The sequence below is a fragment of the Lemur catta genome, chromosome 5, assembly GCF_020740605.2.
Source record: "Lemur catta isolate mLemCat1 chromosome 5, mLemCat1.pri, whole genome shotgun sequence".
Taxonomy (NCBI): Eukaryota; Metazoa; Chordata; class Mammalia; order Primates; family Lemuridae; genus Lemur; species Lemur catta.
This window is the reverse complement of record NC_059132.1, coordinates 34946266-34959361: the sequence shown is the minus strand read 5'-3', so window position 1 is coordinate 34959361 and position 13096 is coordinate 34946266. Positions and strand designations below refer to the sequence as shown.

The 13096-nt window shown below is 45.7% G+C and overlaps 1 protein-coding gene across 3 annotated transcripts in view; it reads right to left on the bottom strand.

The window, feature by feature from the left end:
• Window positions 1-43: 43 nt before the first annotated feature.
• The window catches only part of RAF1 (Raf-1 proto-oncogene, serine/threonine kinase), a 75756-nt gene continuing 62703 nt past the window's right edge, over window positions 44-13096 (bottom strand). For all 3 annotated transcript variants that reach the window (XM_045551508.1, XM_045551509.1, XM_045551510.1), the window contains 7 exons: window positions 6764-6848; window positions 5903-6079; window positions 4215-4261; window positions 2029-2147; window positions 1508-1639; window positions 1259-1393; window positions 44-1042 (listed from right to left, as the gene is read on the bottom strand). In XM_045551508.1, coding sequence (XP_045407464.1) covers window positions 899-1042; window positions 1259-1393; window positions 1508-1639; window positions 2029-2147; window positions 4215-4261; window positions 5903-6079; window positions 6764-6848 — 839 coding nt within the window. In that variant the 3' untranslated portion in view covers window positions 44-898. The remainder of the gene's footprint in view (window positions 1043-1258; window positions 1394-1507; window positions 1640-2028; window positions 2148-4214; window positions 4262-5902; window positions 6080-6763; window positions 6849-13096) is intronic.

Genomic DNA, 13096 nt, shown 5'->3' with positions numbered 1-13096 from the left:
TGAGCTCAGTATTACTTGAAAAGGAGGTAACAGCCATTAGACCTAAATTTAATTTATTTTATTAAAATAGCATAATTGAGGGACCATCAGATAACTATTTTTTGTCAGGCGCAATAAAAACAATTAAAACCCAAATCATCAAGAAAACCTGTGCTCCTGGCTTCCTTGCATCCACATGGTGATGAGAGAAACAAGGCTGGCCCTGCGGCCCACCCCATAGGGGCAGCTCCTGGAAGACGAGATTCAGCATGATGGCAGACTGCTCCCTGAGAGGGCCAAGACGGGGAGGGCAGGCCAAGTGCCTCGCCTGGAACCATCCCCATGCACTAGACACCTCAGAGGCTGTGAAAGGAGGACGTGTCCCCAAGTTCCATAGTACCAAAGCAGGCTCCTTCAGGCAGCCGGAATCTCAGCAGTCCTGGGCTGCTTGGTGCATTATGTGCAAAATGTCTGGTGCTGCACCACTCTCTCTGAAGAAAGTCCCTCCTGTGATACGGATTCCTCCAGAAGCTGATTTCCAAAGTCCCACGTGTCCCCACATCAGGGCTGGACTGCTTGCTACCTTTACTTGCCCCTAAGAGTACTCACTTAGCCAACAGCTGGGGCCCCAGCTTTTGTATTGCCATCAGCATCCACGTGTGCATCTGGAGGTTGGGCCCTGAGCATGGGGCATGAGGGGAGGGAGCAGGACAGACCAGCATCTCGAATGGCTTCCCCCTCCCAGGGCCGAAAGGGGTAGAAAAGAAGGCAACGTGAAGTTAAGGCCCTGTGAGCAGTCTAGAAGGTCTTAGCAGCAGCTTCTCTGACAACGTGCTCTGCCCCCATAGAAAGGGCAGAAAAGTGGTGCCTGCTGACTTCCCTTCCTCCCCCGGCGGCCTGAGTGCAGGTGCAAAGTCGACTAGAAGACGGGCAGTCTCGGGGACGTGGTCAGCGTGCAAGCATTGATATCCTCGGTGTGGGCCGCCCGGTGCAGGGATGGCTCGGAAGCGCTCCGGTTGATCTTCGGCAGAGAGTGTTGGAGCAGCTCAATGGAAGACAGGATCTGAAACAAGGCCCAGAATGGTCCTATTAGCTGGGGCTTGGTGCTTCCTCAGCAGCAGCCTTCACTCAGGAGTCCAGAGACACAGGCTGTATCACCTCCCCATCTGTTGCAGGACTCGGGTCCCCTCCCTACAAAACAAAATGCCTCCCCCTACTGCTATTGTTAAGAACTCTTGCTTTAACTAATGCAGTCCCGGCACCCCGAGTTAAGGCTTACCTGGGGAAAAAGAGGCCTCTCTTCCTTAACTTTCTTCACACAGTCAGCTACCAGCCTCTTCATTGCTTTGGGGCAATTCTTGTATAACTTACTGAGATCTGGGGAGGCATACCCTCGGCCCACCATGAAGATGATCTAAGGGAAAGAAAACAGCTGAGCAAATGGATCAATGAACCCTTTTGCCGCTGAGGTTGGCAGGAAGCCCAGGGACTCCCACAGCTTTGGTCCTTAGGCGCCAGGCAGACTCACCTGATCTCGGTTGTTGATGTGGGAGTAAGGAAGCTCCCCTGTCATCAGCTCATACAACACGATGCCATAGGAGTAGACATCAGACTGGAAGCTGAATGGGTTGTTATCCTGCATTCGGATCACCTCTGGGGCCTACAAGGACAAAGTGCATTCAGCACCATGTGATGGGCCCAACAGACATCCAGGGACCAGGCCGTCCCATCAGTTATAAAGAGTCCATTCCTCTTCCCCAGAGGACTCTGACTCTCAGGCACCGGCTAAAGCCAGCTCAGGAATCCTGTCTGCCCAGGACGCCGCACTTCCATCCCCTAGCTTGCTGACTCCTATCCACACTAAGCTTCAGAATGGTTCTAACCTTCACCTTCCTCGAGGAAATCCACATTTGCCCCAGGCTAGCTGACATTGGGGGTCATCTTGACATTGGGGACACAAACAGGAATGCTTTAAGCCTGCACACAGCTCCAGGGCGTTCCTTTTCGCCCTGTACCTGAACGCAGCTAGTGGGAGCCCAGGTTCCTCACCATCCACAGGACAGAGCCAGTGGGTTGTTCAACCTGCTGAGAACCACTCCAGCGTGACTTTACTGTTGCCAAACCAAAGTCTCCGATTTTCACTGTTAGGCCTTCGTGGAGAAATATATCTCAATGCTTGTTAAGGACTCTGGTTTCAAAAGAATGGTCAAGTTAGTTTTGAAAAACTTCCCAAAGTTCATTATAACACTACTTTCTCCAGCTCCCTTCCGTCCCAGCCCTCTCTGCTGCATTTGCTGTGGTTTCTGAAGCTTCTGAAATGACCCTTCTTCCAGGAGGCAGACAGGGATTGCCCAGTGTGCCAGATTATTTGGCCCCAGCCGAAAACAAGCCAAAGTTCTCCACCTGCTTCTTTTCCCCATTTCCACATCTAGGGGCCAGGTCCCTGGCCTTGTGACCTCCCCATGTAACAGAGGTGCCTGAAACCCCAAGACGAGCAGAGGCTGCCCTTGGGTGCTCCCCAGAGGGCCAAGCATGGCCTGCTAATGGCTTACGGTTGTTTCTGCCTATGTCCCCCTCAAATGAGCAACTGACACGAGTGGTTAACAAAATAGTAAATCCCTTACTGAGGGCTAAACGTCATAAGAAATTTCTCACTAGCATTGGTGCCACTTGGCGACTTCAAACAGAACCAAAGTCAGCTTGCTTCTGGGTAAAGAAGTCAGGCAGTTTAAGTCCAATCTGTGACCTGCTGGTGCCCAGGAATTCACACCTCCTCAAATCTGTGGTGTCTGTTTTCGTGATATAATGCTTGCCTGCCCAAAAACTCTACCAGTGAAAGGTGTTCCATGCCTTAGACTTGTACCCCAAACAGGCTATGTCCCCAAATCCAACTCAACACCAGTATCATGCCTCTCCCTGGCTAAGAAACAAAGTTCAGCTGTAGGGCAAGGTGGTGGATTCAAAATTTGTTAAATTCCATGCCTTTAAAAACACCTTCCTTCATTCTCCCTTCTACAAAAATAAATTAAGTCTTAGAAATGGGGAGGGACTGTTTCCAACAGTGACTTTTTTTTTTCTTTTTTCTTCCCTGAGAGAGTCTCACTCTGTTGCCTGGGCTAGAGTGCCGTGGTGTCAGCCTAGCTCACAGCAACCTCAAACTCCTGGGCTCAAGCGATCCTCCTGCCTCAGCCTCCCAAGTAGCTGGGACTACAGGCATGTGCCACCATGCCTGGCTAATTTTTCTATATATATTTTTAGCTGTCCAAATCATTTCTTTCTATTTTTAGTAGAGATGGGGTCTCGCTCTTGCTCAGGCTGATCTCGAACTCCTGAGCTCGAACCATTCGCCCGCCTCAGCCTCCCAGAGTGCTAGGATTATAGGTGTGAGCCACCGCGCCCGGCCTCAACAGTGACCTTTAAGAAAACCACTTGTGGACACTCAAGAAAACACGATTTTAAGTAGTAATTTTGGAGATCTTGCAACATTTGGCTTATAGCTACTTTCTGACCAGATACACACACACTGTCCATAAACTAGAAATAAACATAAAAGACAAAAGCCCAATCCTCCCAAGTTAAATTGGGTAATAAACAGAGTAATAAAATTATGCCTATTTCAAGCTTAACCCAAACATGTATCTCAATTCTGGTGGGAATGTTTCCAAATTATTTTTGCTGAGATAAACTTAGAAAGGACCTTCCCTAGAGATCACTCTCATCACAGTACAGGGTAAGCAGAAGCTGTTGAAGGCCATGCCAATCCTAAGGTATACCTTAGATTTTATTTATTTTTTTGAGACAGATTCTTGCTCTCTCACTCCAGATAGAGTGCAGTGGCCGGATCGGAACTCACAGCAACCTCAAACTCCTGGACTCAGGCAATCCTCCTGCCTCAGCCTCCCAAGTAGCTGGGACTACAGGCATGCACCACAACACCTGGCTAATTTTTCTATTTTTTGAAGGGATTTTTCTCCGACTCCTGAGCTCAAGCCATCCTCCCACCTTGGCCTCCCAAAGTACTAGGATTACAGGCATAAGCCACCACACCCCAGCCAAAATTTTGTTTCTTAAAGAACTTTGTGATTTTTGCTTCTTCCCCTCCTTTGCCTCTTTCCCTAAAAAGACACCAAGATATCACCCTGGCACCAAGAGCCACTTGTGATAAAAAGGCTCCCTTCTGTTTTCCCTAAATTTAGAACTGAACAGTCAAAAGAAACTCAACAACCAAAGGATACTGTTGGATTTCATATCTCTGTGGATGATGTTCTTTGCATGCAAATAGCTGTGAAGGGAAAATAAATCTATTAAAAACACTTTGAGGAACATGGGTAGAAAGCAGTTTCAAACTGCAGCTAAGAAGTAAAGCCACCTGAAGGCCTGGCTCCCAGTGGGGTGTTACACACAGGTCAGCCTGGTCCACATCACTCCTTACCGAAGGGGGAGGCCATGGCACAAACATGCTGACCCTTCTTTAAGCATCCATTATTACTCAAAAGTAATTCTGATAACCCAATGTCCAACAATCGATGAATGAATAATGTGATTTACCCATACAATGGAATGTTATTCAGCCACAGAAAGGACTGAAGTACCGACACATGTTACAACCAACCTTGAAAACATGCTAAAGGATCCAGGCATAAAAGAGCACATCTTATATACACAGTCCTATGTTGCTTAGTCACAGGGATGTCTTCTGAGAAATGGGCATCGCTGGGTGATTTAATCATTGCACCGACATCACAGGGTGCGTTTCCACAAACCTAGATGGTAGAGCCCACGACACACCTAGGCTCTGAGGTACGGCCTGCACAGCATGCGACTGTACTGAGTACCGCAGGCTACTGTGACACAATGTATTTGTGTCTCTAAACACAGAAATGGTCACCATGTGTGCCCACTATCCCACGTGCAGTCTGTTGCTGACCGAAATGTCGTTAGGCAGTATATGACTATCACACCTTACATGATTCCATTTATATGAAATGTACAAAGCAGGCAAAGTCATAGAAAGACTGTCACAGGGTGGGACGTATAGGGGGTGACTGCTAATGGGGTTTCTTTCTGGAGTGATGAAAATGTTCTAAAATTAGGTAGTGGTTACAGCTACACAACTCTAAATATAAAAAATTAATGAATTGTACACTTTAAAAGGATGAGTTTCATGGTATGTGATTTATATCAATACATTTTTTTCTCAATAAATGCACATCTCAAGTTTTTTCTTGAAAGTAATTCTGACTACTTACTTCTTAAAATACACAGAATGTAACTTCCATATGAATTTTAAAGACAGAGTATGAGGATGTATGTAGTACTTGCAAGCAGAGTTAGGTGAGGCTATGAGGACTGCCCCTCCGCCACGGGGGCACTTCAGAGGCAAAGCCTGAGAAGCACTTCCCTGGGTGAGGCAGGAAAGGCGCACACACACGCCCCTCTTCACGGAGAAGTGTGTCAAGCACACACCCAGGACAGCAGTAGCTAATGGAGAAGCTGAGGGTGACCTTTAAAAAGTCTCCTCTGAAAGGACAATACCCAAAAAGCAACATCCGGTCAAACCCTCAGGTGGAACACACACGCTTGGGGATGGGCCATGCCTCAGACATCGAGCAGAGGCCACTGCCACAGCTGTGCAAGCAGAAGGCACCTACCCCCACTGTACTCTCAGGTCTCTGGAGAGATCGAGGGGAGCAGCTGGAGCCTGAATCTGAGCCCCAAGGGGGCAACCTCACTTGGGTGAGGAATCTGAAATTCTCATTCCTAATAACTGATCCCTCAACCCAGCTCAGAGGCTCATTTTTCAGTTGTGCAAAGACATCACTGAATCACTTATTGGACTAGAAGGCTTTTCTGGATCCTGGTTCTGATTTAGGGACAGGTCGATGCTGGGGCCCCAAAGAGAGTCATCAGGCCATTTACTCACTCCATTCCCTGAGCCGTCTGCCGGGCAATGTCAATTAACTGGAACATCTGAAACTTGGTCTCCTGGACATGCAGGTGTTTGTAGAGGCTGCTGCCCTCACACCACTGGGTCACAATTGCCAGGTTGTCCTTTGTCATGTACCCCATGAAGAGCAGAATGTTCACATGCCGTGTTTTGCTGGGGAGGGGAGAGAAAATACTCAGGGAAGCCTACTCTGCTTCCCATGGACACCGGATTCTGTGTGCTCGGGACACCACCCGCACTCCCAATGTGGGGGAGGCTGGAAAAGCAAAAGCGTGAGACAGCTGATAATCCAGTTGGTGTTCTGAGCAAACAAAGGAACTCACCATTAGTTGACCTCAGTGCTGGCCTTTTTACCGGGATACTTATGACTCTCCCACTGGGGGTCAGAAGGACCCTTCCTCCTCTGTATAAGCTACCATTATGTAACTTATTCCTCCAAGTCTAAATAGTGGCTCAAAGATTTGAAACCTGAAGGTTTGGAAGTCAAGAATAAGGCAACTGGGCTACAAAAAGGGTTCCTGGAAATAAAGGTAAAAATAGGACCTATATCTCCCTACCTCCAACCAAAACCCAGAGACAGACCTGGGCTATTGAGTTCAGTGTGCCCAGGAGGGTATTCTCATGAAACGGGAATCTTCTAAAGGCTTGACAACCACATAAACTGGAAGGAAACATCCCCTTGCTCCTAAGGGAGGAGCATCCAACCACAGGAACTCCATCATGTGCCCTGACTGCACCCACCAGACCCAGCTGCCATGCAGCACCTTCCTCTGTAGTCCTGCACCCTCCCCCAACCCTGTCACCATGGGGGGCTGGACAGAACAGCTTTCTACTCACCGCAGGACAGCCACCTCATTCCTGAAGGCCTGGAACTGCTCTGGGGTTGGGTCAACAACCTTGAGGATCTTTACTGCAACATCGCCTGCAAATAGTTTGTGGTCAGTGCAATCAGTTGAATGATCTTACTATTTCAAATAACCTAGTTTTGAGGAAGATACAATGAATCACTTATACAAAGAATCATATAAACTACATAGATGGAATAGATCTCCAAATTTCTAAATAATTCAAGTGGCTAAAAAAAGTTAACTAGGTTAACTGCTATCCTTTATCCACCCCACAAGCCTCCAATAGACTTGACTTAAAGGATTCAAATCAACTCTGGCAGCCTAATGGGTCAAACAACCTTGGCCTATGGGGATGAATCAGTGGTATGTGTGAGTGGCCTCGCAAATGCAAGATCTCTGGGGCCTACAGGCTGGTGTAGGGGAAGCAGGCCTTCAGCAAGCTGCTGATGCAAAACTCAGCATCCACATTTCAGTGAGAGCTACCTACTAAAAATTCAAAATATATATTGAAATGAAGCTTCTTTGCCTTCAATACCGTTAAAAAGTAATCCTAATTAATATTGATTGCTTAATATACTTACTATGTCCTGGAACCGTGTGTACTTTTATCTCCTTTAATCCTCATAGCCACCCCATGATGTAAATACTGTTATCCTCATTTTACATAAAACAAGCAGAGAAGTTTAGTCACTTGCCCAAGGCAATACAGCAGAAAAAACCCCCAAAAGTGCTGGAGCCAGAATTAGAACGCCAGTCTGACTCCAACAGTTGCTCTTCTACCTGCAGTACTGACAACTGACTGTCAAGCACTGTGAGTAAAACCAGCCTCTTAATGTAACTTTAGAAACATCCAGGGATCAATTCTACTTTTTATGTATTACAGGTTTAGAAGCCACTTTCAAAAGTTTTTATATTGATACATTTATAATAGTAATTATAATTACTTGAAGCCCTATTAGGGCCTCAAATTTTCATGACAAATAAATTTACTAAAACATGGTCTTCCAACAATCAAAGTAGGAGTTAGCTGAAAGGCACCTCGGAGGTGACTCTGTTCCTCCACAGAGTGAGTGCATCGGCCTGCGTGCCCTCGTGCAGCCTCTGTTGGAGCATTCCTTACTTCACTTTTGGGGAACAAAGTGGTAGAGAGATGGTTCTTATGATAGGTCCCACACTGTCTCCCTGTGATCTCTGGCTTTATGTAAAGCTTCAATGTGTCCCTGCGTTTAACAGCAGCCTCCAAACTGGCTCTCATCCAATTCACCTGCACATGTGTTTACCAAGGGCCCAGGGCTGCCTGTGAAGGTGCTCTTGACTTTGGATGGGAGAGATTCACACTATATTCAGAGCTACCTTCTATCTAGAAAAATGGATCTGGGAAACCGTGTGGGATACGCGCACAACAGCCCTAACGTCAGGTTCCTTATGACTGAGTAGGAAGACAAGAGTCTGCTGCGTAACTGTCAATTCTGGTACAGCTGGAGCCAAGATAGGAGTACTGGGGAGGGGGAGGGGGGTTCCCCAAGGAGGAGTAAATCTTTTTTTTCAAGAGATGAAGTCTCTCCATGTTGCCCAGGCTGGCCTCAAACTCCTGAGCTCAAGCAATCCTCCCACTCCAGCATCCCAAGCAGCTGGGACTACAAGCACATGCCTCTGTGCCTGGCTGAGTACATCTCAGAGAAAATATAGAAAGGTTTTCTGAAAGAAATGGGATATAAGCCAAGGCAAGGATTTTAGTAAATGGGAGGGAGGATGTTCTAGACCAGGCACATCAGAAACAAACGTGAGGTGAGGGGGGAATGAGAGAAACCTAAGTTGTGTTAGGGAAACTCTGGGGTGTGATTTGGGCACCTGTAGAAAGAGGGAGGCCAGGGATGAATCTGCGGCAATAATCCAGGAAATGTGCAGGCACAATGGCTGACAGTGGGGACAGAAGGGAGGGCAATGAAGAAGGTCAGAAACCCTGTGAAAATGAACTGACTCACAGTGGTAGTCAACTGCATGGCAGGGCCAGGAAGATGGCAACGCTGATGGCTCAGGCTCCAACCAAGGGCAAAGCCTTTAAAAGGGCAGGGTGGGGCTAGGGTGTAGGAAGGAGGCACAGGGAGATGCTGGATGATCACTTTGGAGGAGTTGCTTCTTGGGACCTTCCTATTTCATGGACCTGGCTTTGCAGTCCCTTCCTTTTCGCATAACTCTCCTCTGGGCATGCTCCAGTTGTCACTGAACTCACCCTCCACCATCACCCATCCTGGCCCTGATCAGTAATGCAACTTCAGCATTCACAGCCAAAGCCTACTCACAGTGACTTACTCTGACCTTGTAGTCAGCTGAACTTCCTTGGCGGTTTTCACACACACTATTGTTTAGCCACATCCTCCACCTCTAGCTTCTACCTTTTGTAACAATGAACAGGACTTAACCGTTAAAAGTTCATCTTTTCTTTGCTCCATCATCATAGCCAATTGAAGTCTTCTTACTTTTTTAAAAATCCTGACTACTATCCAAATATATATTACACCTCTGCTTAAGTCATCCACATCCACTTATACATGTCACTGGCAGAACAGAGTCAAACCAAAGACAGAGCCCACAGCACTTGCAGGGACCCATCTGCCAGCCAGCTCACCTTACACAGTTAAGGTAACAGATTATATGCAAATTCTTACTAAAATCGAGAAGCTATATTCTATACTACAGCATTCCCTTCATTTATATGTAAATAATCCAAAGACTGCCATGAGAGGGATTCAAAAACAGATTTCAACTCTCAGATTTTCTACTGGTAGGAACTGCGTGGGGCTTAGAATGAGCTCTCAGACAGGTAATGAGCTGCCCATCACTCTGGTTTTCAGGCAAAGGCTGGCCAAACCTCCCAACGGTCTCATAAAATCTAAGATCCCCAGATGATACCCAGTCTTTACAGGCCCCCACAATAACACTCCACCCTTGGACCCCACTCCAATTAGTCTGCCCCTTGCTCATGAAGACCGAAGACTGAAGCTGTTCAGATCCCCTTGAGTTCTCTGAATGGGCCAGGTTAGTGGTTCACTTTGCACTTGCTGTTGCTGCTTCCCCAAATATCTGCACCACCCTCCAGCCTCCATGCGAATGCTACTTTCTTGGAAGACTCCTTCCTGACTGATCTACTAAAAATTCTGAACCAGGCCTGCCACTCCACTCCATTTCTACTTTCCTCCATTTTTCTCCTTAGCACTTGTTTTTTTTTTTTTTTTTTATAAGACACAGCCTCACTCTGTCGCCCTGGCTGGAGTGCAGTGCCATGATTGTAGCTTGCCCCAACCTCAAACTCCTGGGTACAAGAAATCCTTCTGCCTCAGCCTCCCAAGCAGCTGGGACTACAGGTGCACACCATGACACTGGCTAATTTTTCTACCTTTTTTGTACAGACAGGGTCTTGCTCTTGCTCAGGCTGATCTCGAACTCCTGAGCTCAAGCGATTCTTGCGCCTCGGCCTCCCAGAGTGCTAGGATTACAGGCCTGAGCCACTGCGCCCGGCCCTCCTTAGCACTTATACTATATATTTTACTTTGCTTATTTATTGTCCCCAATTCTAGAATAGAAACTTCATGAGAATTTTTATCTGTTTTGTTCACTGCCTCATTTACTTGCCCTGAGAAGAATGCCGACTATCAAAATATGCTCAGGAAACAATGGATGAAGAAATGAATGAACTCTAAGATGAAACTGTCTATAAGACAAGTTAAGAAGTGAGAAGCTCTGTTTGAGGCTCTGGAATGGAAGAGGGGACTTAGCCTCTGGCAGGAAATACTGGGGACTTAGTTGCTCACAGCATAAGTCAAGAAATAGTGTCTGGCAGAGGAATTTGGGACTCAGTGCCCAGTCCAAGTCCCCAGGCCTTGCCTTGTCCCAGGTCTATAGAATCAGGGCTAGGCCCAAAACAAAGATGTCCCTAAAACCTGGCCTAGCAGCCGTGAGTGTTCCCAAGGCCACCTTTCCAATACTCCATGCAATAGGTGTTCAGTAATACTACTTAATGCTCACTCCCTTCTCTCTATTCAAACTCATTTCTCTGATGAGTACAAAGTTGTACAGTAATACCTTATCTTTTCCTTCTGGAATTACCCAAATATCCTTGTAGCTGGTGATCTTACAACATTTAAAGGATAGTACTTATGAACCTTAGCGAGTGATACAAATGACAAAGGTAACGTTTTATGGAGGACAGTTCATTCAGTAGGTATTACATATCAAACCAGAACTTCTTAATTTCCTTTAATAGCAAAAGTCAGAGGCAAATATAACTTGGAATGTTTTTAACTTTTTAAACACAAAGTCATTTTCCTGCTTTAACCATTTGGGATTGTCTAAACTTATTATTTACGACTCTACTTTCTAAAACAGAATAGAATGAACACCATTCCTTGTCTTCTTATTGACTCAGTCATAGTTATACACCCCAGTCACCGCCCTCAGCTGGGATGGACTCTCCAGATGTGGGCTGCACCAGGCCCCATTAAGTGGCCCAAGAATGTTCTTCTTAGGTTTGCAGATCTGTTAGAGGGGTTTTCTGCTTTCTCATGCTGTCAGTGATTATTCCCACTGCCATCATTCTGACAACATCTGAGACTGGCTTCAACCCTTTTACGTGTCATTTGTAATGAGCAAAGGCCGGCAAATCTGACCTCAAACTTACGTGCAAAAGCAGCCTCCGAGTTTGGGCCTGAGGGTCTCCCCTTTACATAAATATGTGGGTGTTAGTTCATGCATCTTAGGCCTCTATTCTGGTTGCTTTGAGACCCTTTCTGCTCACTTCCACAGCTGGCTAGGCTGAGTTCAAAAAATTTTGAATCAAAAATCACCAAAACAGTTGTAATTTTTAAGACATTGAAGAGAACATTATTTTATATACAGGAACCAGAACGGTGCTCCCCCCCCCCCCCGCCATTTAAAAAAGCACAAAACACTTAATCTAGGGATTATGGTTTCCTTGACTGCTCATTCCTCTTCTTCATCCATAGACTATGGCTTGCTCTCTGAAAGGATGACATAAAAGGCCACTGCTCCTCACTCCTCTACTTTTGAGACTCTAACTTAAAAAGTCCTAGACTCTTAAAAACATTAAGACATGTTATCTACATATTAATAGTAGTCTTTATTTAAGTAACACTGTAACAAATACATCTTATCATAGTTTTAAAAGCTCATACTATTGAGAGAAAACACAAGTTCGTATGCAATACTATATACTAATGCTTTGAAAAATTATGAATCCAAAATTAAAGGACTCGAGCAGAGGAAAATTAAATTTGGGCACAACTTAAACTGCATCTATTAGCTTTTAGCTGAGGCTTTTAAAATGTGGTATAAAAATGATCAAATGCTCCCCATGGAAGCACTAAACAATATCCACAGCTCTACCTCCTATAATCCCTAGCACCCTTCTTATCTCAGATATAAGCACTCTATCCCACAAAATGTTCATGTTCTTCTTTCCTAAGGGATCTCCCCAAGATATTTATGACATTGACATCTAAAATATTCAGCAACAGTATCATTTCTCTAGGACTTGGGAGGCAGGCCAACAGTATATATTAAATGCAATTTTCAAAGGAAAAGGAATCATCCTACATGTAATATACAAATGTTCAGTCCTGTGCCAGTCTCATTAAAGAACCAGAAATCTGTCAGATGATTAGTTTCAAGTGGCAAAAACCCATGTATTAAGGAGCAACAAGGTACTCAGAAAACTGTAGTATGAGGCCGGGCGCAGTGGCTCATGCCTGTAATCCTAGCACTTTGGGAGGCCGAGGCGGGTGGATCACTCGAGGTCAGGAGTTCGAGACCAGCCTGAGCAAGAACAAGACCCCGTCTCTACTAAAAATAGAAAGAAATGATCTGGCCAACTAAAAATATGTATAGAAAAAATTAGCCAGGCATGGTGGTGCATGCCTGTAGTCCCAGCTACTCAGGACGCTGAGGCAGTAGGATCGCTTAAGCCCAGGAGTTTGAGGTTGCTGTGAGCTAGGCTGATGCCACGGCACTCACTCTAACCTGGGCAACAGAGCGAGACTCTGTCTCAAAAGAAAAAAAAAAAGAAAAGAAAACTGTAGTGTGTAGTGTTTCTTAGTTTAGTTTTCAACACCTTGAACTTTAATGTTGAAGGTGTTGAAAATACTCATTTGATGCTCAATCTTTGCCCGTTTATCTATAAAGATAAGTACAGTGGCATCCAAAGCAGAAATACAGTCACTTAGGCACTTGAAGATTTTGCTTTATTATAATCTGAATTTAGAAGAGATGACTTTTTGGGTAAATACTGCCTATATTTGCTAAAGTC